This window comes from Raphanus sativus, chromosome 4, assembly GCF_000801105.2.
Source record: "Raphanus sativus cultivar WK10039 chromosome 4, ASM80110v3, whole genome shotgun sequence".
Classification (NCBI taxonomy): Eukaryota; Viridiplantae; Streptophyta; class Magnoliopsida; order Brassicales; family Brassicaceae; genus Raphanus; species Raphanus sativus.
This window is the reverse complement of record NC_079514.1, coordinates 40,291,214-40,316,888: the sequence shown is the minus strand read 5'-3', so window position 1 is coordinate 40,316,888 and position 25,675 is coordinate 40,291,214. Positions and strand designations below refer to the sequence as shown.

General features: G+C 34.7%; 5 protein-coding genes across 6 annotated transcripts; 2 read left to right on the top strand and 3 right to left on the bottom strand.

The window, feature by feature from the left end:
• Window positions 1–2,475: 2,475 nt before the first annotated feature.
• On the bottom strand, window positions 2,476–4,619 carry LOC108849061 (protein OCTOPUS). The gene has a single exon (XM_018622565.2). It carries the CDS (start codon window positions 4,490–4,492, stop codon window positions 2,669–2,671), a length of 1,824 nt encoding a protein of 607 aa, XP_018478067.2. The 5' UTR covers window positions 4,493–4,619; the 3' UTR covers window positions 2,476–2,668.
• A 4,181-nt stretch (window positions 4,620–8,800) lies between these two features.
• LOC108853770 (probable anion transporter 3, chloroplastic) lies at window positions 8,801–12,411 on the top strand. The gene is made up of 8 exons (XM_018627204.2): window positions 8,801–9,606; window positions 10,596–10,822; window positions 10,898–11,252; window positions 11,353–11,397; window positions 11,479–11,625; window positions 11,708–11,845; window positions 11,938–11,971; window positions 12,066–12,411. Exons 1-8 carry the CDS (start codon window positions 9,175–9,177, stop codon window positions 12,233–12,235), a joined length of 1,548 nt encoding a protein of 515 aa, XP_018482706.1. The 5' UTR covers window positions 8,801–9,174; the 3' UTR covers window positions 12,236–12,411.
• A 1,121-nt stretch (window positions 12,412–13,532) lies between these two features.
• Window positions 13,533–14,976, bottom strand: LOC108852452 (uncharacterized). The gene is made up of 4 exons (XM_018625958.2): window positions 14,924–14,976; window positions 14,729–14,793; window positions 14,324–14,638; window positions 13,533–14,229 (listed from the first exon to the last, which is right to left on the bottom strand). Exons 1-4 carry the CDS (start codon window positions 14,960–14,962, stop codon window positions 13,713–13,715), a joined length of 936 nt encoding a protein of 311 aa, XP_018481460.1. The 5' UTR covers window positions 14,963–14,976; the 3' UTR covers window positions 13,533–13,712.
• Window positions 14,977–16,937: 1,961 nt separating this feature from the next.
• LOC108854331 (steroid 5-alpha-reductase DET2) lies at window positions 16,938–18,367 on the top strand. Its single transcript, XM_018627857.2, has 2 exons — window positions 16,938–17,430; window positions 17,798–18,367. Exons 1-2 carry the CDS (start codon window positions 17,038–17,040, stop codon window positions 18,185–18,187), a joined length of 783 nt encoding a protein of 260 aa, XP_018483359.1. The 5' UTR covers window positions 16,938–17,037; the 3' UTR covers window positions 18,188–18,367.
• Window positions 18,368–18,494: 127 nt separating this feature from the next.
• Window positions 18,495–25,447, bottom strand: LOC108854329 (neutral ceramidase 2). Of its 2 annotated transcripts, XM_057008874.1 has the most exons (6): window positions 24,755–25,444; window positions 24,343–24,672; window positions 23,744–24,255; window positions 23,547–23,672; window positions 19,338–19,401; window positions 18,495–19,258 (listed from the first exon to the last, which is right to left on the bottom strand). In XM_057008874.1, the coding sequence occupies exons 1-6, from the start codon at window positions 25,272–25,274 to the stop codon at window positions 18,540–18,542; spliced, it is 2,271 nt and encodes a 756-aa protein (XP_056864854.1). In that variant the 5' UTR covers window positions 25,275–25,444; the 3' UTR covers window positions 18,495–18,539. The 2 variants fall into 2 exon arrangements, with proteins under 2 accessions (XP_056864854.1, XP_056864853.1); XM_057008873.1 differs by having other exon boundaries at window positions 23,744–24,672; window positions 24,755–25,447.
• Window positions 25,448–25,675: the final 228 nt, after the last annotated feature.

Sequence of the window (25,675 nt, the reverse complement as noted above, 5' to 3'; positions counted from 1 at the left end):
AACCAAATATATAAGTAATATAAGAAACTAAATATACCACTACATCTGTATAGGCACATAGGCACATAAGCACTAGCCACATAATATACTATAAACATATAATATTCAAACTTTTATTTGAATTTCTAATTTTCTCCTCCATGGAAAAAAAAATTAACTAATTTTTAATACCAAATTAAAACATTGGCTAAAAAATAAGATACTATACAACTAAATACTTTTTACCGAATCAGCCGGTCCCGGTTAATAGCATGTAATAGCATGTTTTTGCAATTTTCCAGATTTTTAATTTAAGAAATTTACATAAAATTCGAAATGGATTGTAGATGGGTTACTGGGTTTATCGGTTCATCTACGGGTTCAGATCGAATATGAAAATATTTTTATATTTTAATTCGTCTATAAGTCATATATGTATCCCACTAAAATTAGTTAAATAATAGGTACAAATAAAACGCTTTTCAGCACCATTTAAATATAGATAAAGTATTAGGTGAATATATTTGACTTCTAAATTTTTTTTCATTTTTATTCATAAAATTTAACATCTAAAACTTAAAACTCTGATGCTGTAATAAAATCTGAAACACTTATAATTGATTATATTTCATCTAACTTTTTTTAAAAAAAAATTGAAAACTATGAATATAGCAGGTATATATAATTTAAAAATATAAATTTTATTCAAAATTACTTTTTCATTATATATAAAGCCACTTATTTTTCCTGATCCACCATAATTTTTTTTTTATTTTATTTTTCTTTTAGAGTATAATTTTTATATTTGTGTTTTTTTGTAATCTTATTTATGTTTTTATTTGTAAGATTAAAAATAACAAATATAAAAATTAAATTTTTAACAAAGAAAATTAAAAACAAAAATATATCCGCCCTTTACAAGGGCGGGTCAAAATCTAGTTAGAGTTTAAGGTTTAAATTGCTTTCGTTAACAAAAAGCCCAAAACTCAGCTATTTATTCTCAGCTTTTTTTTTCTTTCTACCACTTGGAAAGAGAGGAATGGAAGAAAACACGAGAGAACCCAAACAGCCATTTTGTGATGATTAGATGCATTGATAAGTTGGTCAGAAACCGAATCTCAAGCTTGAGATTCATGAGAGACCGTAAACACACACACAACCATGGAAACATAGTTTTCAATTAGATGATTTCCTGAGTTTTGTACTAAACACTTTTTTAGCATACATCTCAGATAGAGTTACAGTTAAAGATAGCAAATATAAAAGACAAAAAAATGTGATGACAAAACATACGTTAGCAAATATATTTTGGTGTCTGTGATTTTCTGTCACTTTTGATTTGTGACTGAAAAAAAAAATCATTATGGTGTTTTGCATTGTCTCAGCAGTCGAGTGAACACACACACACACACAAAATCATTAGGGTTTTACATCCTTCGTCGCTTCTATTTAATCAGATTACACACCCACAAAACAGAAGCTCTTCTTGCAACTTCTAAGTTTTTTCTCTCCATCCCTCTTATCTATTATGTTTCGTCCAATTACACATTCACATCTCGGTTTCCATTCTTTATCGTCTCTCCCGCCCTCGTTTCCGTCTCTTTTTGCAGGTATGGTCAGCAAACACTATCTTCATGGGAGACGGAAAACACACAAAAGTCGTAGAAACATAGTTTTCAATTAGATGAATTCTTGAGTCTGTACTAAAATTTTTTAGCATACATCCCAGATAGAGTTACAATTATTGTATAATTTTTAAAAAATAAATAAATTTAATACTGATTAAAAAAAACAGAAGCCCAAGTCAATAAATTTGCTTTGACTTATGACCTCAACTAGTTTTGGACTCATCCTGATCCCATGGGCTCTTCTTGTCTACTCGACATTTTCCACTTGTCTACTCGACATTTTCCACTTGCCTACTCGACATTTTCCTGTTATATGTAATGTAATAAGTAGTAACTTGTTTCTGTTTTGATTTGCTCATCACTGATCACTTTTCAGAGACTAATCTTTTGTGTCATAACTTAATGTTTTCCATCAAATAATATTGTAATTGATTTGTATACGGTTTAAATTTAGGGGATTGTTAAAAGCATTATTTTCTTTTTTTTTCTATATACAAATAATTGTCGCTTTTTGACTTCTAGATTGTTTACTAAAGTGAAGTGTTATGCGAAAATTTCGGATAAATCATTTTCTCCAAGGAGCACATATATTGTAAAAGCTTAACAGAAGTTCAACCTTTTGTCCATGAGTTGCTCCTGATTTAGCTATCAAATCTCACATGTCCACGCTTTTTCCTGTTTGTCTATATATAAAAACTTTAATCATAACTCATAACATGTGAGATTTAGCTATTAATCATAATACATAACCTTTAGTTAATCAAAGGTTATGTATTGCTCCTGATTTAGCTATTCAAATCTCATGTCATAGATTTTCCCTGTTTGTCTACATATAAAACTTTAATCATAAATCATAACTCATAACATATGCCAGTAAGAAAAATGTAATCAACTAAAGGTTATGTATACACACCCCTTGCCAAAGAAATTCTAAAACTAAACAACTAAATTCCAACACAAGAATCAGACTGAACATTCTCACTCGGTACAACTTCATTCACCACCATACTTATTTTTCAACTACATCTAAACAAAAGATTTTGAGTTTCATAACAATTTGGTCAGTAAAAATTCATGACATCTCTAGCCAGCGGATGAGCAGCCGGAACCGGCCGGCTCGTCGAATCCATGCTTCCTCTTCGCCTTCCTTTACTCGGCGTTATGTTAAACTTCAACATACCATTCTCAACATTTCTCCCAACACTACTGCTACTACTACTAACCTTCTTCTTCTTCCCACTAACGTATCCATCCACACTGTTCCGTTGAAACCCTCCAGTAGCTGAACTTCTCCAACTCACACTACTATTGCTCCTCATCATCTTGGGATCAAACCCATTCGTCGCTTCTACATTCCACGACCCTGAAAACGTTCTATCAACACCGCTTCTTCCTTCCTCTTCTTCATCATCTTCACACTTATTCCCATTCTTCCTATGAAGCAGTCCAAAAATGTTCCAACTCCATCTCTTAGACTTCTTCGTCCCTTTCTTGCTGGACTCCACAGTCCCTGCGTTCTCTCTGCCACCCATCTCCACGTTCTCAACCGAGCAATCTCCCCTAAGCGAACTCGAATGCGAACGCGAATGTAAAGTCGAGTCCTTTACCTCTCTGTCTCGAGGAGGAGACACTTTAGTAGTGTTTGAACCCGACAGCTTTAGCTCATCGATCTCAGAGATGATTGAAGCTGATAACTTTCTAGTGGAGCTAGAACGGTCCAGACTCTTCCTCCGTCGTGAAGACGAGTCGTTGTAGTACTCTCGAGTCTGTTCAGATCCACCAGGGACAACAACACTCTCCGGTGGTGTTCGCGGTGGTTGTGGTGGTGGCGGCTCTTCCACCGGAACTTGATTCCTAACCGGAGAATCTTCCACAACGGCCAACATTGACGGCACTCGCGGCGGAGCCGCCGCCGCCGTTCTCCCGATCATATACCCGTCAAAAGAAGCGCGCGGCTCGTCGAAAGAGTAACGAGGGTCGTCTACAGAAACCCTACCGGCGTCAAGCGAGAACCTTCCGGCGTCGATCGAGAATCTCGGATCCGTGTCGCACGATCTCCGTCCGTAGCCGTACTCCGCAACTTCCGACTGAGTATCCCTGAGCTGCCTCACAGCCGACTTCTCCACCGGTAAAGCCGCTCCGCTCCGGTGCTTCTTAAGCTTCTGCTTCTGTCTCCATTTCTGCAGTTTCTTGCTGAGAACCGACGCCGCGGACCAGAAGCTCCTGGTGGGTTTCTTCGTCGTCGTCGTAGTCGTCTGAGGAGGATTCATCATCTCAGTGTGCTCCTTCTCCTTCTCTGTCTCCTCTTCTTCTTCTTCAACGATCTCGTCGATTACACTCCTCTGTTCCTTGAGATTCCCACAATTAATGGGCTTTCTAGTTTCGAGACCAATCTCGCGATTAGCTCTTAAAGTCCCTTCCTTTACCGTTAAAGTTCCCTCCGTTACCGTTAAAGCTCCCTCCTTTATACTATCTTCGTTGAACAGAGACCAGAGAGTGTTCCTCACCCTAACATCGCAGGATCTCCTCTGCGGCTCAAAGCCCCCCGAAGAGAACAAAGCTTCGTTCTTTCTTGCCGAGAACGATTTCGTCCTCCGAAGTTCAGGGAACAGAGACGACACGGAGGAGGAAGAAGACGACGGTTTGAAGATTGATCTGAGAGCCGCGGCGGAGGAGGACGACGGCGGTTTTCTGGAAGAGGAGGCGACGGTGCTGTGGATGTCTAGAACGGAGAGACGGTCGAAGAGGCAAGAGGGGCAGAATCCGGTGAAACGCTCCTCCGGGTGACGATCGCAGGAGGTGGAAGGACGGTGAGGCTGCGGCGGAGCTAGGGCTGAGGGTACTGATGGAGCTGCTGCGACTGGGTTGTTGTGGGTGGGATTCATAACCGGAGAAATCGAATACACCACTCGAGGCTCATGTTATACACAAAATTGTCGACGGAAAGAGAAAGAGGAGAGAGAGAGAGAAAGAGACAGAGCCGTTTGAGTTCAACGGATAGTGAGAGAGAGAAAACGAAATAAAAGGAAAAGAGAGGGTTAAATAGTGAGATTATAGAAGAGTGGGGTGAATTTGGAATAAATAGAAAATATGAGGATCCCGTTTCGAATTCCGTTGGTAACTTTTTTTAGCAGACGTACTACACTACTGCAGCAAAGTCTAGGGGCTCTCGCTTGTTAAATGACGGTTAGGCCCCTATGGACTCTCCACCACCGCACCATTGCCTATAAGAGGCTAGAGTCCACCATGCTTGTGTTTTTTTTCCTTTCGATGTACCGGAATCTTGAACTGTTTGTTTACTTAAAAATCTAACTTATAGATCTTTGAATAAAATCTTTTTGAATTGTTTTATTGCTAATCATTTTTTTCTTATAAGCTGTAGAAATTTCAAATTTATTTTTGGTTCATAGTAGCTGTAACCAAATCACATCATAAGTTATTTGACATTTCTTTTCCGTACTTAATATTTTATTCGAATCTAAATTGTAAGATAAAACAAACTATTCATGTGAAAGTAAATTTTTTTTTTTTTTTGTCAACGAAAGTAAATTTATTTCTCTCAGTGTCATCATTGCATTTATGATTTATACAACACTATCTTACTATAAGAGGTTATGGTAAGATGAAAAAACTTATTGGTTATTTTTTCACCATATGTTTCCAAGTTTTATTTTCATTTTACGTTGAATCGATAATGTTTTTGGATAAAACAGATTAATAGCTTTTATACTCTAAGCAGGAAAGAAAATGCAAAGTCGAGTAATATTTGGTCGATGATGTCTCCCAATGGCCTTTCACTTCTTCGCTTTACATTCATATTTCGCTTTCTTTTTTTCCTTTTCTGTCTCTTTCTCTTTATTCACTTTTATTTTATTTTTATTTTTATTATTCTATTTCTCTTTTTGTTTTCTCTAACTTTTTGCCTTTTGAGAAAATAGTAAATAACTCATGTTAAATAACATGTGTTCGTTATTATTTATTAATACTTATGTAAGAATCTATTATATTTTAAATGTGAACGTTGTCTAAAGTTTCAAGTAGAATCACACACGAGACTTATTTAACGCACAAAGTACAGCTCAAGCGAATATAGTTTATTCAGTGTGGATGTAAATTCAACACATGTGAATAGTATTATCACTAAAAACACATTCAAATAACTTTACAATTTAAAACAGAAGAAAACAATTAATTGGGTGATATGAAGGTTGTCCAAAAAGAAAAAAAGAAGTGATATGAAGAAGGGGGCGTGGGATAGCACCGACGGCGAACGGGGCGGAGTGATGAAAATTGAAGAGAAGCACCGTCGGTGAGTCACGAGTATATAGCCTTAACTAGACTCATGTGAAACCGGCTACTTTTTTTTATCTCTTACCACACGTGTCCCTCTTCTGGGCCCATCTTTGGCCCACTCTTCTCTTTCTCTCTATTTTTTTCCCAAATTCTTGAAGCATTTTCAAGAATCAAAACATATTTGGTAAGTGTCTTTTGTATGCTTCGAACTTGAAACAAAAGAACCAACAGTGTGAGCCCAGGGTAAGCTTGTTGGAAGTTCATGCCAAAACAACATATTTTGTCGATCAATTACAACTGTAGCTCACTTCTCCAACTTTATACCATGGAAATTAGTAAAATTGGAGCTATTTTTTTTTTTTTATCTGTACCTTCCAATAGTTCCCTCGTAAGTACTTTGTATTTGTGAAAGCTCATTTTCTCTTCTTTTTAGATGTCGTAGAAGTTGTATTATAACTGTGACATATCATTGTCTCTCTTCTTTTTAGCTGTCGTAGGAGTTTTAATGGAGTTTAGCATCTCTACTTATTATAGGAATGAATTCAAAATATGCGAGCCATGTTATGCACCACTCATAAGTGCATTCCCACTTTGAATGTTTCCGTCTCACTTATGATACTTATGATAAGTTATTACCATTTTTGATAGATTTGGATAAATACGAGCTTATAGATTAGCTGTTTAGCTACCTCCTACAAACTATTAGGAAATCATTCATATACCTAAATAGTAAAAACATTCTTTTGGTTTTATTTCATATAATACATTGAAATCTGTCTAGATGTGTAATCCATTCATTCAGTGACATCATGTGTGATTGTATGAATACGATTACGCTTAGAATATTTGGGCTTCTTCTTTCCATTTCTTTTCTTCTATCATGGAGTCTCTATGCATTAGCAATCCAAGCCCGTTTCCCTGGACCCTTGCGACCCATTGTTCCCATCTATCTTCACGCTTTAGTTTCATAAGTACGAAAGCTTCATTATTCATGCAACGAAATAATTCTTTCACATTTGCCCATTAATATTATCTATTTTTTTCTACCGGCAATTCTCTGTATAGATCATTTTAAACTTTTGTCACAAAAACAACATCCAAAGAATAAAATGAATAAAATAGGTTTTATTAAAAAGAGGCAAAATATTCTTATATTCTAGATGAATAAAAAATAAAAAATATTTTTTCATAATTTCGAATTATATGTTTTCAAATTCAAAGTCTTCTGTAATTTGTTATTTTAAAAACTTTTCTTTTAAAAAAATATTTTTTTTCAATTTTTTTTTGAAAATTGAAAATTCCTTTTGAATCTATTTAAAAATATATTTTAAATTTTTAATATTTATTTTTATTTTTAAAAAATTTAAACACATCCTAAAACTTTACCCATTAACTTTAAATTTTAAGAGCATTTCTGATTAAGGATTCTAATTCTTAATATCTAAAATTTATATTTTATGATATGTAATTACGGAGTTCTAAATTTTTAAAGAAAACCGTATTTAAAATATATCTAAATTAATTGATTTTAATTATATATTTATTTTTTAGTGAAATATTTTGATCATTTTGATTTTCACGGGCGTTTTATCTGTGAAGTTTTATTTTTTAAGGCTGTGCAAGAGTATTTCCTCTTTTTTAATATTGAGACACTTGGTTTAGAGCCTTGACTTAAGTTGTGACCTTTTTCATTTGGAAAGCGATTGTATTGACGTATGCGGTGATATTTTTCACTTATGTAATTAACCTTTGACATGATTGTCTAACTAATACAACAATTAACATATGTATATATAACTATATAAGACAATAAGATATTTGCCTAAAAGTTTATGATATCTTTTGGAATTCTAATAGAGACACGAATTGCTTCCACTTGTTTTACCGTTTACACTGTGTCTCCATGTGAACAAATTCGTGAAAGGTAAACCGAAAAAAATAGGAAGAATATTTACTTATTCTTATATTATTAATTTGTCGATATTTGAGAAAGATGACTTTTTGGTTTGTGGTATTGCCGTATTGAGTGATAAAGTCCGTTAACTTCCGCCCATCGTTTCAATCATCATGCGCAAGATGATTTTGGTAGCGCAATTTTTCAAAATACAAGATGTCTTTTTGTTAACGTATAAACCAAATAAAAGTAGTCTTCATGTCTAAAATAAAATAAAAGAAAGTCAAAAGACAAAATGGTTAGATGCCTTGCACAAGCGTTTAGTTTAGGCTCTTAATTTGATGGGTTAGACACTGTCTACAGAGTGCTAATCACAAATATAAGAAAAATCAAACTTCATATAAAATGAAATTAGCTATATTTTTCCTGTGTCACTTGAGCGATGGGATTCCTATCTCTGATAAATGGTGAATATTGATATGTCCATATTGATTCTATAAGTGATGGCTTTTGCTCGGTGATATCATAGAGAGGTTGAGAATTAAGTGGACGTTCTTCGTGTCCTCGGTCATTCTCATGACTTCTTGGATATTCGTCGCGGTTTCAAGTTGAGATTGTAGGCATTAGATCTTCTCGTTTAGCTCGGCATAAAGTTCATGTAACTTGCTTTCAATCGACTTACGCATCGCTTTATATTTTTTTTTTTGTATTTCTCTTTTTCTTCAATTAGCTCTTAGAATAGTATTCTATAAGTATATCGATTTACACTGATTTACTATGGTTGGTAGCTTGTCTAAATATGATGGGCCGTCCTCATTTACATTGGTGTGTAAATATGATGGGCCGTCCTCATTTACGTTGGTAGGGTGCTTTCTACTTCAGTCACGTCCATATATGATATATGTTACAGAGTTTACTAGCGATTCTCTTCTGTAACAACATTTTTTCAGTAAACTGTTTCGTTAAGTTCATACTTGAAACCTAAAACGCTTAATTTATAGATTTGTAAATATAACTGCGAATATTAAATTTGATGTACCAAAACATTACGCAAAAGAAAAATTACACACACCGAAAGCTCCGGTAATCAGCTGTCCAGTGTAGGTGGGCTTGACGTGGTGGAGTCACTTTGTCATAGGAACACGTCACGTGTTTCCACGTAGGACGCAGCAGAAAATATTTTATACATATTGGCTAAAATACCCTTCACACCAAACACCACCCAAGCACAGAGACTTTGAAACGCTTCTTTCATGTCTGAGTACTTCGTTCTCTCCCTCAAACTTTCTCTCTCTCTATCTCTATATCGTTATTCTAACGTCTCCTAAATATCAACATCACTATTGGCGTAATAAGTTTGTCGTACTTAATCATTCGTTAATGGCGACAGCATCATCTGTTACATCTCCACAACGTTCGTCGTGTTTCTTGAGATTCCGTCGCGATCCGACAGCAACCCGGAAAACCCTTCTGAGTTTCGGGTTACGTTCCCGACATGATCACATTCGATGTGATAGTTTACGTTTCTTGTCGGAAAGTCATGTGACAAGAAGAGGTGAGGCGGTGGTGACGGCGGCAAAGAAGAGACACCAATCGCCTGAAAGATGCGCGGCGGAGGGAATACTGATCGAAGGAGGAGAGACGGCGGTTGTAAAGGAGGTGGGGACGTTCATACCGGAGAGGATGAAAGTAGTGATGTTGACGGCGTGCATGATGTGTCTTTGTAACGCCGACAGAGTTGTGATGTCCGTCGCGGTGGTTCCACTCGCCGAGAAGCTTGGCTGGTCGAGTTCTTTTCTAGGGGTAGTTCAGGTATTTTCTTAAACTCCTATAATTAACTCCCCCTAATTACATTCTTGATCCGCGAATCGGTAAGCGATCAATTTTATTTTTCAAAAATGAAGATGTCAAGATTTGGTTTCCCCATATGTGAGAATATGGGACCAGATTTAGACGTTAACATCAGTTTTATAAGATATATGACATTTTCACACATATATTAAATAAAATAAAAATCTAAAACATATATACTGTAAAACGCTACGAACCCATTAAAAAGATTAGGTGGTTTAAAGAAAGACTTGGTTTGCATTCAAGAATTTAAAATGTTGTATATATAATAGTAGCAAAAATGGGTAGTTGTTTAAGCAAAAAAAAAATGGAGTTGTTGTTGAGAACAATGGTAGGTGCGTAGTTTGAGCTGCAAGCGTTAAGAAAGGCTTGACGTTTTGTGAAAGTTAGACTTTTATCACCAAAACGTGTGTGGTAAGGGTCACGTCGACTTCCCTTTTCTTTTGAGTTTCTGCTTGGCTTCAAAGCTAAAAATCCAATTCTTGTCCATTTTGATGACACTCGATACAGATTTTAATTTCTGTTACCTACATTTCCACATTTGTCAGAACATTAGCATCGTTGAGTCTTTAAGATAGTCTTTCACAAATTAAAAATGAAAGTAAATAAATAAACAAAAGGAGCAGAATAGTTAGTCTCTAGAAACTCTTTAAACATTTGTGAGAAACTTCTTCAACACATTGACACCTTTCTAATGGTTCATAATGTTTTCATATATAAATCTATTGATGAGAAACTATATAACTTTTTCAACAATAATGATACTCTAAGAAATTTATTTTATTTTCTTGTAACCAACAGAGCGAGTCCTTAATTAGTTTCTCTATGGTGCTCATCAAACAGTCCTCATCCGGAGCTTATATAGAAGAAACTAATCTAGTGATCAAGGGTTGGCTGACATTAACATATATATTTTTTCTATCATAGATTAAAACGTTTTTATCTTGCAGTCCTCCTTTTTATGGGGTTATATATTTTCATCGGTTATTGGAGGGGCATTGGTGGATCGTTATGGAGGAAAAAGAGTATTGGCCTGGGGAGTGGCATTGTGGTCTTTAGCTACTCTACTCACTCCTTGGGCAGCCGCACACTCGACCATAGCCTTATTGTGTGTCCGTGCCTTCTTTGGTCTCGCTGAAGGTGTTGCAATGCCCTCAATGACTACTCTTCTCTCTCGGTAATTTCTTTTAGCAACATATATACTTTCTGAAACTCTGAAAATGTTAAAAACTATGTGAAAATTGTTTCTCAGGTGGTTCCCTATGGATGAACGAGCCAGTGCGGTTGGTATATCGATGGCAGGGTTTCACATGGGAAATGTCGTGGGACTTTTGTTGACGCCGCTCATGTTATCTTCTATAGGAATCTCCGGTCCATTCATTCTTTTTGCGTCCTTAGGTCTATTGTGGGTGTCCACTTGGGCAAGCAGCGTTACAAACAACCCTCAGGACAGTCCTTTCATCACTAGGTCAGAGCTGAGGCAAATCCAGGCTGGAAAACCGGTCCACACTCCAACCGGTTCAACAAAGCCTAACCCATCTTTGCGTCTTCTTTTGTCCAAGTTGCCTACTTGGGCGATCATTTTCGCTAATGTGACTAACAACTGGGTGAGTTTGAGTTTGGTAGTATAGTATCTTATTTAGATCGATGCCTTGTCTTCTTTTCTTCTGGTGATAAACTCATGAGGTTTTGGTTAAATGTTCACAGGGATACTTTGTTCTTCTTTCATGGATGCCAGTTTACTTCCAGACGGTAAGTACTAGGGACTATTCTATGTTTTTGTTTGAAACGTGAACTGTAAATAAGATGTTTTATATTTTTTGATGTTTACAGGTGTTTAACGTGAATTTGAAGCAAGCGGCATGGTTCAGCGCTCTTCCATGGGCCACAATGGCGGTCTCAGGTTACTTTGCTGGCTCAGCATCAGACTTCTTGATCAGAACTGGTCACTCTGTGACCTCTGTCCGGAAGATCATGCAGGTGATTATTTAAACTGCAATACTTGGTTAACTAAAGCCAACTCATATATGTTTCTGACGATGTCTTGTCTTTTATTGTTTAGTCTATCGGATTTATGGGACCGGGGTTGTCTCTGCTCTGCCTCAACTACGCAAAATCGCCTTCTTGTGCAGCCATTTTCATGACCCTTGCATTGAGCTTGAGTTCCTTTAGCCAAGCGGGGTTTCTACTCAACATGCAAGTACGTTAGTAGCATCTCTTAGCATTCATTCTAAACTTTTAAACCCTAACTTTTGCAACAATCTCATCGTTGGTTTCTCTTTGTGGAAACAGGACATCGCACCCGAATATGCTGGTTTCTTACACGGTAACTGTTAATATGGTGAAAATCTTAGCTTCTTCTTTTAAAATGGTTTCTTGATTTAAAAGTTAGGGTTTTGTGTATTTGGTGTGCGAGGCAGGTATTTCAAATTGTGCGGGTACGTTGGCTGCGATCGTAAGTACAATAGGGACGGGGTACTTCGTGCAGTGGCTGGGCTCTTTCCAGGCGTTCTTGACGGTAACGGCGTTTCTTTACTTTGCAACGACCGTGTTCTGGATCCTCTTTGCCACTGGAGAACGAGTCTTTTAGATCCCAAAAGGTTTTATTTTTTAAACTTATAGAACGATATGATTGATACCAGAAAAGAAAGAAAAACTGATCAAATATACAAATGATTTGTTTCTTGTTTTGGTTGTTTATTTCCTGATTTTAACATAATTATGTAATATAAACTAATGCAAAGAGAAAAGGATGATGTTCATACATGAGACATTGGTAGAAGTACTAAGACGGAGAAGATACAGGTCTCAGACCTTGGAAACTAGTAAAGAAGAACTAGACAAACTTAAGAGATAATACATACAGTGGGTTAAGATGTAGCGTTGCGGAAAGACGGTGGTGACAAATTCAAACGGAAATTCTCATCAAAAAGGACTTGGTTGCAACTCAGAGTGGATCAACCGACTCACTCAACCCTAAAAATTATCATTCAACAATTGGTTAGCATTGAAAGACCGACTTGCCACTGGAGACAGGATGCTTAGTTGGAATAATAAATTTGTTAATGCAGACTGTGTTTTGTGCAACAATCATCAGCTAGGGACAAAAGAGCATATCTTCATCACCTGTCAATACACTTAAAAATCTGGGAGAATCTCACTAGGGGGTTTATGATGGATCAAACTGGACATATATAGTTGCTCAAATATCGGATGCAAGGCTAGATAAGATGGATGGTTTTGTCTTGAGATTATGTTTTTCATCAGGCCATAATTGTGAAAGTTGTTGAAGAAGCTGGAATGTGGTCTCTAGCTCAACAAGTAGACGAGGAAGTTGGGGAGATTGAAAGAAGTCAGTGGAGTAGAAACATTGCTTGGATTGAGCAAAGTGAGCAAGAGTTGGGGGCAGCCTGGATTGATCGGGATTGGGAAGGAAGAGTCATTCTCCACAGTATAAGTTAGAGACTTTTTCTTGATGTGGAGAAAGCATGAAAAGTCTTAGATTTGAGAAAGTGAAATTTGCTTGTGGTTTCAATGACTTGGTTCAAGCTGTTCAAAATCCTGATGAATATCCTTCACTGCTGTACTAGGTTATGGAAGTGAATCTGTACCTTGATGATTGGTTGCTCGTGTTTGATCAAAAGAGTTGCATTCATTGATCAAAGTGCTTTTAAGCGGGCTCTCAAGTCTGGCTGACAGGTTGCTTGAGGATGAACATCTCTCTTCCTCTGTCAGTTTGGTAGCTGGTGTGAAAATCATTGTAAATGTTTGTTTCAAACGTTTTGGTTTATAAATATAATCCAGTTGAAAAAAAAGAATTAACAACTGTTTTATTCCAACACTAAAAATGTTTATTCGCGATTATGCTTCTGCTCTACCTAAGCAAATCGGATAATAATACTAAGATAACTAATATTAAATTCATGTTTTTAATTTTGACAATAATTAGATATGTTTACCATCCACACACACACACACATCAGATAAAACAAAATGGTCATCATACATTGAGCTTTAATAAAGAGAGGCTGCATTGATCAAAGGATTCATAAACAACAAAGAGCTTCTTAGTCTTTTCGAGAGAAAAGGAACCTCCTCCTGTCCTTCTTCCTTAAACAACGAAGAGCATTGATCAAAGGAGTCATTGAATCTTTCTCCAACCTAAACGAAGACACCTTCTTCAAGGTGCTCTTCATCTTCTTAAAAGCCATGACCTTCTTCATGGTCCTCTTAATCCTCCTAAAAGCCATGACCTTGCGCCCTATCTCGGGGGCAAACTCAATCATATGAGCTGGGATGGTAAAGCCTTTACAACGAGTTTCACCGGGGGAAAGGGGAGGGTTACTTCTGACCGTGGCTAAGCGCCTAGTAGTTATTCTGAATCCTCCCACTTCACTTCCATTAAGACCCAGAGCCAACGCTTCTCCTTCTTCTTTGGAAAAATAGAAATTTGCCCTCCGGTTGCGAGTGCTAATGTAAACATGAGTTATGACTCCACAAGAAGAGAAAAGTTCTCTCAAAACACTCTCGACTTGATCTGCAGGAAGGGAAGTGTCATACCCCATAACCGCAATGCCAAACCTACTGCAGTAATTTTTTTTTTGCATGTTATCAACAAGACTACAATTTTTACAGATAGCAAAAAAAAAAAAAAAAAAAAAAAAAATATCTAACTTACAATTTCCTGTCGTTGAGTAGGGCGTTAACGAGAGATTGTTTATAACGTGATGCCATCAAGTATTCCTCTTCTTCTTCCTCGGGTGCAACCTTAACAAGGGCCTTCCAATCACCGATGTCACTACCATTAATTTGCAAAGCTTTCTCCTCAGCGCCATGTCCAACAAGAATAACAAAAGCACGTCTGTCGACAATGGGGTCAGTGGGAACAATAACTCTAAATTCATCGCCACATGATTCGAAGTGATTAACCAATTCTCTCTTGATTTCATCCCCAGGTCGGTAAGGGTTGAATCCTTCAACAGACACCCTAACCCTAATTCGCAAGGAAAAATTATCAGCAATTAACAACACATAGGAAAATAATCTTCAAAACAAAAATAAATAAAAGCATCAATTAATTTACCGGGGCCTTATGCTATTTTCGAGGAAGGCTTCCAGAGCAACCTCACTTTCAAACCTTATCGGCCCCTAAAATACAAACATATGTGTAGTCAAGTCAGCAGATATTCTTCTTAATTTCCCAATTAATAACCTTTAATAGAGAAAAAAAAGAAAAGAGATCCGAGTAGGAAGAATTCCCAAAGAGAAGAAAGATTACCTTGGCTACGGATCTATTCTGACTAGAGTTTGTGTACATGGAGGAGAAGTTGTTCTAACTCTAGGCTGAGGCTTTATATATATATATATATGAAAAACTAAAAATTTGATAATAATTTTATTTATCCTATATTTTTGTTTAGTTTTATATTATTAAAATAAATTAAACAATCATATTAACATATCATAAAGAATGGATTTTATATTTTTATCCCAGAAAGACTATAGCTGGATTTTATATTTTTATCCCAGAAAGACTATAGTAGCTATGGTAAAAAAGAATGGATTTACTTACCAACTAGATGATTACCCGCACCTTGTGCGGATTAATTTAATTTTAGTGTTATTTTGTAGTTTAAATGTAAATTATTAAATTTGATACAAATTTTGAGTAAATTATTTAATTTCAGTATTTGTATTGACCATTATGCATTAAATTCTACTCTTTTTCACCTTTGCATTTATAAGTGTATATTTTGGATACAAAATTTATCACTACTAACAACCAATTTATGATTAAGAAACTTGAATTTGAAATTAAACACTTATTGTAGTTGTAAATTAAACACTTATTAGAAACAATCACGGCTAAAAAACATCAACAAAAATAACAATGACTAATAAGCTTATATATATTATTAACAAATTAGATATAAGAAACTGTGAGAGACAAAAAAAAACCAATAACTTATAGAACATACCTTTTTATTTGTTTAGATTATACTTAAATTATTTTATACTATTCAATATTTTATTCTTGTTTTATGTTTTTTTATATTTTTACTAAGTTTCCTATTTCTTTTATAAATTATTTGTATAAGATTTAATATTTTGGTTTTAGTACATTGTTGTGATAATGTTTTGTGATTTTCAAGATCAAAAAATAATTTAATGTTCGCAATTACAAATGAAATTTTGATTTATTTTAGTCAGGAATGTGTTTTACCCACCAATGCGGACATAATCTTCTTATCAATACTTATTAATGTATGTCTTATTAATCTAAAAACTAGCATAATAAGTTATTCTTTCTGTTTTAAAATGATTAAATCGAACATCAAAGTATTTATATATGTCAAATATTTTTTATAAAAATATATACTTATTATTGTGTTATTTTTTAAAACATTCATATCTTAGAAATAGTTTAGAAAATATCTTTATATACACGTATTTTATTTTCTTGACTAAAATTTAATTGTAATATTTTTGCATCTTAATTTTTTAATCTTTATAATAAAAAATTGTTTTGAGATAGCAACACAATATATATAAGAATTATCTTATTTTGTTTTTTTTGATAATTTTCTTTTATTATTTTAGAATCAATTATTTAATATTTAATATCACATATAATTTTATATGTTAAAATAAAATTTGTTTTTAATTATATATAAAATTCATTACAGGTATTGTTTTTAAATTAAAAATTAGCGAATCAGATAGAAACAAATAATAAATCAATAACCTAGCTAAAAGTCAAAAATCTTAAAAAATATGAAAATAAGGAAAATTAAATAAATTTTAATATAACATATAATTTAATATTATTAAAAATAAGTTCGTTTTTGATATTTATAAAATTTATCAAGGGTATTTTAAAATTAATAAATTAGTGATTTAGCTAAAAATAAATAGTAAATCAATGATTTTGCTAAAACTTAATAAAAACATGACAAATAAGCAAAATCACCTAAAATTAGAGAGAATATGACAAATCAACAAAATCACATATACTTTAATATTATTAAAACTAAATTCGTTTTTAATATTTATAAAATTTATTAAGGGTATTTTAAAATTAATAAATTAGTGATTTAGCTAAAAATAAATAGTAAATCAATGATTTTGCTAAAACTAATAAAAACATGACAAATAAGCAAAATCACCTAAAATTGGGAAATTATGACACATAAGCAAATTCACTTATCAAATAATAAAATAATAGTATAGATAAGTGAAAGCTGTGCTAATTTACAAAGTTATTTATTTTCTCTACAAAAGAGTGTATGTTACGTTATTACATGGAATTAAATTGCGAAGCTGAGCTGTATTCGACTCCGCACGGAGAGAGAGATCTTGATTCTTCCTTCCACACTTCACCAAAAAAATAAAATGAAAGAGATCGCCGATCAAAACTTCTTCCGCTACTGCCTCCTCGCCCTAATTTACTCCGGCCCACCCACCGCCATCGCTCTCAAATTCCTCCAAGCTCCTTACGGCAAACACAACCGCACCGGATGGGGCCCCACTTTATCTCCCCCACTCGCTTGGTTCCTCATGGAGAGCCCCACCTTATGGCTCTCCCTCCTCCTCTTCCCCTTCGGCCGCCACTTTCTCAATCCAAAATCTCTCCTCCTCTTCTCGCCTTACCTCCTCCATTACTTCCACCGCACCATCATCTACCCTCTCCGCCTCCTCCGCAGCTCCTCCCCGAGTAAAAAGGGCTTTCCGATCAGCGTCGCCGCCATGGCGTTCACCTTTAATCTCTTCAACGCCTATATCCAGGTAACGATTGTATCTGATTCCGGTCTGGTTTAGATGCATTTCGGTTTAGTAAAATTATACCGGAACATTTCACTTTGTACCGGTTTTAAAAATTACTATTCTTTTGGGTTTATTCATGACCAGGCGAGTCTGTATCTGATTCCGGTCTGGTTTAGATACATTTCGGTTATGTATAAGTTATACCGGAACATTTCACTTTGTACCGGTTTGAAAATTACAACTATTTTTGGTTTATTCACGATCAGGCGAGTCTGTATCTGATTCCAGTCTGGTTTAGATGCATTTCGGTTTAGTATAAGTTATACCGGAGCATTTCACTTTGTACCGGTTTAAAAGTTACAATTTGTTTTGGTTTATTCATGACCAGGCGAGGTACGTTTCTCATTACAAGAACGACTACGAAGTACAGTGGTTCTGGTGGCGGTTTATCGTTGGTTCGGTGATCTTCGTAACCGGTATGTGGATTAACATCACGTCGGACCGGACTCTGGTACGGCTGAAGAAGGAGCACTACGGAGTTTATGTGATACCGAGAGGAGGCTTGTTCGAGTTTGTAAGCTGTCCTAATTACTTCGGAGAGGTGGTCGAGTGGTTCGGCTGGGGTGTAATGACTTGGTCTTGGCCCGGGATTGGATTTTTTCTGTACACGTGTTCCAACTTGATCCCGCGCGCACATGCGAGCCACATATGGTACAATGACAAGTTTAGAGCCGAGTACCCCAAGACTCGGAAAGCTGTTATTCCTTTTGTGTTCTGAAGAAAAGAAGAAACCATTTAACCCTTTTCTAATTTAGCTTCGTCTAGATTCAGTAACCGGTTTAGTTCTCTTAATTTTGGTTTATTGTTCCGGTTTATGTTGGTGTGTTCTTCAGTAGTGCAAAACTGTGTGTCATTAAGACAAAAGGTTTGAATAAAAGAGTGCCACGTCATAAGATCAGTTGTGTTTCTCCTAAATATATCGATTTAGTATTCATCTCTTTAATATTTTTATTACCAATGGTTCCTCCATGTGGGTTAATCCTTTTTCACCCTTAGAGCTTCTCTTAGTAGTTTTGTTTACCAAATGGAGAATGCGTGTGTGATACGCTATATTACTTTAGGTTAAATTTTCATACAACTACAAAGGCGCTAGAAGAACCAGAGAAGCTTGTAATGGAACCAAACAGCGACTTCGAAGCTCCGTAATGTCTTAATCTATAAACTCCTGCCACCGCAGATTCCGGTATCCTCCACTCCACCGTGGCTTGGCTCTCAGGGCTAAGCTTCACCTGTCTCGACCACTTAAACTTCACACTGAAGTCATCATCGTCGTACACCGGGACCCACTTCCCTCCGTCACGCAGCGTCTCCACCACAGCGAAAGATCCCTCCGTCATCAGGTCGTTGCGTGGACATCCCGACCAAAACGTCGCGTTGACTTGCTGACCTCTCCTGAACGTTGACTTGGGAGGCACGTCTGCTTTAACGTCACCGAAGCCGACTCCTAGAGGAGTGGAGTCCACGACCACAGGTGCTAGTAAGCTGATCTGTTTGTCTAGAAGGTCGGGTGGTTGGGGCCCACTCGGGAGTGTTTGACCGTTGACCAAAGCTGTGGCTAGTTTCTTGAACTCTTGGATGTAAGCGGTGAGTGTGTGTGGACCGTATAGCGTCGAAGCTCCCTCGTATCTTTGAACCTCGTACTCTTCGTGAGTGGTGATGTACTGAGAGTACGTGTTGGTGAGGCCAGCGATTACGACGTGGAGGTTGTTGCCAAACTCTTTGCTGTCCAATGAGATGAGATATGACTTCACAGCTTCACGGAGACGCCTTCCAGCCATTGTCGTGAACTCTGTGTCATCCATAGAATCAGAACTAAGCGCTTTAACCAGCAAAAAAAACTACACTAAGAGAGTGTCTCATTAACATACCTCCGGGGACACTGAGGATGACTAGTTGACCAATGCGAAGCATCTGAACAGGAAGAATCGAAGGCTGCACGGTTCAAACAATTAAATTAAACGTCAATTATCCATAGCTTCCGATGTTCTAAAAGTACCTATGCTGCAAATAGGTTATAACCAAAACAATTTTCTTAAAATCCGATTTATATTATTTAAACTGATTTTAAATCGTTCTAAATCGGTTAAAATGGTGTAAAGCGGTCTAAATCGATTTTAATCTCTCAAGTAAAACAATAATATTAGAAGCTGTTATTGGTTTGTGATTCAAGAAGAGTATCTAATATATTAATTTAGGGATTATCTACTATTTGAAGTTCTCATTTAAATTTTGGACTCTTTCATAGTTGTTGCTAGAATATATCATGTCTCCTATATACAATGCAACCTACCAACTTAAATTAAACCAAATCTTAACCAACATAGATTAGTTAAACCTAACCAATAACACTTTTATAATATTTTTGGTTAATCTCTTAATATAATTAGATCATATAAAACTGAACCACTCTTAAATCAACGAGTTCCATATCATTCCAGACATAAGAGAAAAAATATTCGACTCATTTACAACGTAAGCATACAAAGACCGTGTATGCTTATGCTCATTGATCTTCCAAAAACCAAATAATTGTGGCATAGACCAACATAGGCTCATGTTCGTATCACTAACTTTACTTCCATATATTTACTCTTTACCTACATCATATCACAACATACACAGTTATGCAAGAACATGATTTTTTTTTGTTCAAACAACCAAATAATGGTAGCATATGGTCAGTAGATTTTTTAAATATGTTTTTTATATATTATATTTTACGAGACTATGTGTATAAGTTTTTTTTTGAAAAAGGGCATAACTATGTGTATAAGTTAAAAGGTAAAAATTATGACAAGGCAAATTATTATCCTAAAAATGAAAGAAGATTAAATACAAACTAATAACAAGTACAACACAAATTATAACACTATTAAATTATATATATATTTAATAAAATATTATATATATGTCTAATATGTATAAATATATAAATGTTACACAAAATATATATAATATTATATACACATATTATATACCATATATTATTAATTGAAATTTGACAAATCAATTTCCGCCCTTTAGGGCGGGTCCTAATCTAGTCTATACTATTAAAAGAGAAACATTTTTAAAAAATCTACTTAAACAAGGTTGTTGGATCCTTTCATTATTGTTACACATATTACCTTAATTAATAAACTCCAGTTAATTCAAATTAAGATTTTGTTTATAGCACAATAATGCTTCACGTGTCTATCATTATATCTGCCAGCATTTTTGCCTTTAACTTACCTTTTTTACAGATTTCAATATTTGAATGTGTTATTATTTAATTCACACGTAAGAAAAAAAATCAAAACAAATTTTTTTTGTAAACTAAATCAAAACAAGTTAATAGTATTTAATATACATATTGTAGACCTTATATATATAGATAATCGAACATAAAAAATACAAGTCGCGATACTATTACGTTAAATTAATTTATATATTTATATAATTCAAAATATTTACAAAACCAAATTAGATAAAAACATGTTATTAAACTATTGTTAAAACAAAACAAAAAGTATACTGCGTTGAATTAATTTTTACAAAAGATATTAAGAATAATTATTATTTTTATTTTTTAAAATTTATTAAAACCCTAAAATCTCCCTTTTTCTTTTTCTGTTTAACAAAAAGAAAAAAAATTATAAATCTAACTAAAATCTTCCAAGTAACTATTAATTCTCACCAACTCAACAAATCTATACTATTAAAGCAGATGAATGTTTATGAATCTACCCTTGAATTTTTTAAGTAATTACAAAAATCGCATGTATCTTTTTCCAGCATTATTTGCAACCAATCAAAAATAATTTACAATTACATTAAAGAGTATTTAATATAATTCATTTCTTAGTCTTTTTGAAAATTTATTTCCTAAATATTTACAATATATCTTTCCAAAAAATCTTTCACATTATTAATTACTTGAAACATTTATTAAATAAAACTTCAAAATAAAATCAATTTGAAATAACAAATGATTAAATCAACAAAATCATAATACGGATCTGAATTATCTCAACTCCTTAAAAATAGTTTCATTTAAAATAAAAAATAAATCACATAAACTAAATTTCATAAAATCATAAAAAATATTTTGAAATGCACAAATGAATTTTTCAATACAAGTGTTGAAAAAATAAAATATTTTATTTAAATTAAAAAATTAGTGTAAAATAAGTTTTTTTCGATTTAAATAAATAAAATCATATTACGAGTTAGAATTATTTAGAGTCTTCTAAAATTTAGTCATATTGAAAATAACAAAAATAAGTCATATAAGTAAATTTAAGATAAATTTCATAAAAAGTTAAAATACATAATTTATCAAAAATCATAACTTTTATTAAGTAAAATAATTTTCCAACAAAAATTATACATGCCCTTACCTTTTTGTCAGCATTATTTGCAACCAATCAAAAATCATCATTTTACAATAACATTAAATAGTATTTAATATAATTCAGTTCTTAGCTTTTTTGAAAATTTTGTTTCCTAAATGTTTGCACCATATCTTTCCAAAAAATCTTTCACGTTATTAATTATTTGAAAGCATTTATTAAATAAACCTCCAAATAAAATCAAGTTGAAATAACAAATGATTAAATCAACAAAATCATAATACTTGTCTGAATTATCTCAACTGCTTAAAAATAGTTTCATTTAAAATAAAAAACAAATTACAGAAACTAAATTTAATAAAATTATAGAAAATATTTTGAAATGCACAAATGAATTTTTTAATACAGAGAGTGATGAATATATAAAATATTTTATTTAAATTAAAAAATTCAGTGTAAAATAAGTTTAAATTCAGGTTAAATAAATAAAATCATATTACGGGTTAGAATTATTTAGAGTTTTCAAAAACTTAGTCATATTTAAAATAACAAAAATAAATCATATAAGTAGTTAAAATATATAATTTATCAAAAAATCATAATTTTTATTACGTAAAATAATTTTTTCAACAACAAATATACCCGCCCTTTTTAAGGGCGGGTCAAAATCTAGTTGATTATTTTAAAACCAAACAGTTTACTGAATTTGTAAATAGTTCTGATGATATTTTAGATTTTTAAAAAATTGTTAAAGAGTTTGGTTGTTTATTAACTAAGATAATTATAAACTTCTGTAGAGTTTATCCTTAAATATTGTACAATATTATGTTGTTGAGTTTGTTATTATCCCCTTGATTGTTTCTAATTAAGCGATCATTCAGTAGTTCTTACACAAACTGCACGTGATTTCTCTTTTCCACATGAGCTTCCAAAATTCTGAGCTTCACTATAGAGATTGTAAACAAATATAACAAGCAAATCCAGACGAGCATTTCTTTTCGTCACTTGTTTCTTATCCTTTATCATCCTAAATCCTAATCATTCGTTATGGAAATAGTTGTTTAGCATAAAGCAAACGTTATAGTGCGAACATCACCTTAACCGACACCAAAGTTCTGTAGTGCGAACACTTGACATGAGAAGCTAGGTGAGATCACTGAGATGTGGTATTTGAAGGAAGAAAAAATATATGATTTATTTTTCATTATAAGAAATTCAATTTTTAATCATAAAAAAACTTTGAGAATACGTGATGGAAGTGCAATACTTTTGATAACTAGATTTCCTGTAGAAAGTATGTAAAGTCAATAACTAATAACACAAGATTTGAAACAATAGCAAAATCTGTTATACTCGTTTGTTTTTGAATAACACAAGATTTTCACTGATTTTGTAAAATGATGAATCCAATAACTCTAGATTTTGAAATACTTATAATTATTTATTACAAATTCATAAACTAATAACACAAGATTTTAACATACTTTGGGAAAGTCTTAATTGAATAACACTAGAATCATTCCAAAATCCAAATCCTTATAACTCTTTATAAATACATAATCTAATAACACCCTCTTAGTGTAAATTCACAAATTTGTCTAATTATTCTATTAAATGTAAAATATATAAACAATAAGTCGATAATTCGAATAATCTAGTAACTAGTCCTCTACAAAGCGTCAAATTAGGCCTAGCAATTTTTTGAACATAGATAACTTCAAATAAACAGATGATAGAGCCACTCACCGCCCAATCATATGGTGTCTTCATCTCACCAGTGTCAAGTAAAATAGGTTTCGGTTTCTGACACTGGACCTGTTCCGGACCAGGAGTTCTCAACACGTTCCTCACTAATCTCCAAAAGTCATTACCCTTTAAGGAAGCAGGTTCTTTTTATTAGAGAAATAAAGATTCAGATAGCCTTAAGAAGCTTTAGTTCATACCTTATCATCTCCTTGTTTGAAATCAAAAGCACCAGGACCATCAGTAGTTCCAGCAGCAAAACCAAACCCCATCGCAGCTGGACATGTCTTCACCGTCTCATAACCACCACCTGCTTTAGGAACCGTGACTTGAAGATTCGAGAAATCTACATACGCATGTTGGTAACCAACTTTTCCTTGCAGCTTCTCTGTAGCTTTGTTGAATAGTCCCACCGCCATTTTGAATTGCTTTTCTCCGATGATACGCGTGCTCTCGAACTCATCAGGGTACCCGGGTCCACGTCCATAGCACAGCTCGTTCTTTCCATTGCAAGTACTGTGATTGAAATCACAAGGCAGTCCAGTGTCGATGCAAAACGCGCCGAGAGTGTTTGGACTCACATCCCCACAGTTTGATTGACAGAAGGCAGATACGAATGTACTCTTCAACGCCTTCCTTACTCGAACTTTAGCATCAAGAGACCGTCCTTTAGATGACTTGTAAGAAGCTGCGATATCCAAAAGCCTGCTGTCTGAAAAAAAAAATTTACTTTTGTCATAGACTTTCCACATTAGGAAAGTAACTCTAAAAGGAAAGTAGTTTTTGACGTCTGACTCACGGTTTGTGTTGAGATCAGAAACAATGGTAGATACTCTCCGAGGGATTTTACTTGAACTAACTGAAAACTTCTGACCATTCTCAAACCAGTCCTCCATGAAACGCGCAGCTGCGCCTTTGTTATCTCCACTTATCAAAGAGTTAGTCCTGCTCATGGAAGTCCCATGAGTTGCAAACCAGTTAAAACTTCCTATAGGACCCAACCGTGAATCAACAAACTTGAGTAGCGTCATCTCTTTATCGACGTTGTACTTGTATCTACTCCTCTCGGCTTCAGGGTTGTTCAGATAAGAGCTAGGACTTCTGTTCACACCAGCATCCAAAAGATCACCTAATCATCAACACACACATAGAAAGCGGGTTTAACTAAAGCAAGAGAAACTCTGAAGCAAAGAGAGGGTTTCTAGTTTTACCTTTGTTGATATAGAGAGAACCAGGACGTAGACTCTGGTGAGCTTGGATGATGGTTTGCTCAATGCCGTCAACGAGGACGTCGAAAGACTGACGAACAAAGCCAAGAGAGGTGATAATGTAAGTGACGTACTGAAGATAACCTCCTGGTCCAGCATGAGTGTGGATCCCACTTATAGCCACGTTCTTCTCTGTGTAAAGATCGCCATACCTTGCCTTGAGTCGCTCGAGTACTTTGATGGTAACGATCTGAGACGCCATACACGCGTCGAGATTCACAAACGCGACGCGTTTACCTTGAGGCTCAGCGACGATGAAGGCACGAGCTCGGAGACGGAAGTGGATACCCGAGGCGGTTTGTTCGGAGTTGGCGTATCCCATCATGTTGACGTCAGCTGCGGGACCGGTGATGTCATAGCTTCCGACGCCGATTAAATACTCTGAAGACGAGTAAACAGCTCTGTCTGCTAGGAGAAGTAGAAGAAGAAAGAATAGAAACTGAAATGGCGCTGAGACGGCCATGGTTTTGGAGTGTTTGAAGGGGATGTGGAGAATAAATAGATTGAGGATCTTAGAGGCGATTCACTAGCAAAAAAAAGATTGAAACTCTGCTAGAAGTTTTAGTGGGAGAGAGAGAAGAGAGAGAGAGAGTTAGAAAATTCAAAATGCGGACAAGAGTGGGTATGTCGGCTAGTGCTCCACCTTCGGTCCTACACTCTGTCAAAATAGTAGTATAATGTTTTCATATATAGAGTATTGTTTTAAAATATAAGTTGGTGATGTGTCCCCATTTGATAGGCTTAGACTTACTACATAACGATACACCTATGTGAATGTGGAAATGTGTTGTGTGTTTTCATGGACTTTACTTCCTTTGTGGTTTTTCTTGGTAAACACTTCTTAATTATTCTCAACGACTTGAC

What these genes read in the sequence shown, in the direction of transcription:
- LOC108849061 (XM_018622565.2), bottom strand. Translation starts at nt 4,492, where the DNA reads ATGAATCCCACCCACAACAACCCAGTCGCAGCAGCTCCATCAGTACCC.
- LOC108853770 (XM_018627204.2), top strand. Translation starts at nt 9,175, where the DNA reads ATGGCGACAGCATCATCTGTTACATCTCCACAACGTTCGTCGTGTTTC. An exon ending in TGCCAGTTTACTTCCAGACG is followed by an intron (nt 11,398 to 11,478) that starts GTAAGTACTAGG and finishes TGATGTTTACAG; the next exon opens with GTGTTTAACGTGAATTTGAA. An exon ending in GGTTTCTACTCAACATGCAA is followed by an intron (nt 11,846 to 11,937) that starts GTACGTTAGTAG and finishes TTGTGGAAACAG; the next exon opens with GACATCGCACCCGAATATGC.
- LOC108852452 (XM_018625958.2), bottom strand. Translation starts at nt 14,962, where the DNA reads ATGTACACAAACTCTAGTCAGAATAGATCCGTAGCCAAG. An exon ending in AGAATAGATCCGTAGCCAAG is followed by an intron (nt 14,794 to 14,923) that starts GTAATCTTTCTT and finishes TTTGTATTTTAG; the next exon opens with GGGCCGATAAGGTTTGAAAG. An exon ending in CTACTCAACGACAGGAAATT is followed by an intron (nt 14,230 to 14,323) that starts GTAAGTTAGATA and finishes AAATTACTGCAG; the next exon opens with TAGGTTTGGCATTGCGGTTA.
- LOC108854331 (XM_018627857.2), top strand. Translation starts at nt 17,038, where the DNA reads ATGAAAGAGATCGCCGATCAAAACTTCTTCCGCTACTGCCTCCTCGCC. An exon ending in TCTTCAACGCCTATATCCAG is followed by an intron (nt 17,431 to 17,797) that starts GTAACGATTGTA and finishes ATTCATGACCAG; the next exon opens with GCGAGGTACGTTTCTCATTA.
- LOC108854329 (XM_057008873.1), bottom strand. Translation starts at nt 25,274, where the DNA reads ATGGCCGTCTCAGCGCCATTTCAGTTTCTATTCTTTCTTCTTCTACTT. An exon ending in TTCTCTCTATATCAACAAAG is followed by an intron (nt 24,673 to 24,754) that starts GTAAAACTAGAA and finishes GTTGATGATTAG; the next exon opens with GTGATCTTTTGGATGCTGGT. An exon ending in AGACACCATATGATTGGGCG is followed by an intron (nt 19,402 to 23,546) that starts GTGAGTGGCTCT and finishes TGAACCGTGCAG; the next exon opens with CCTTCGATTCTTCCTGTTCA.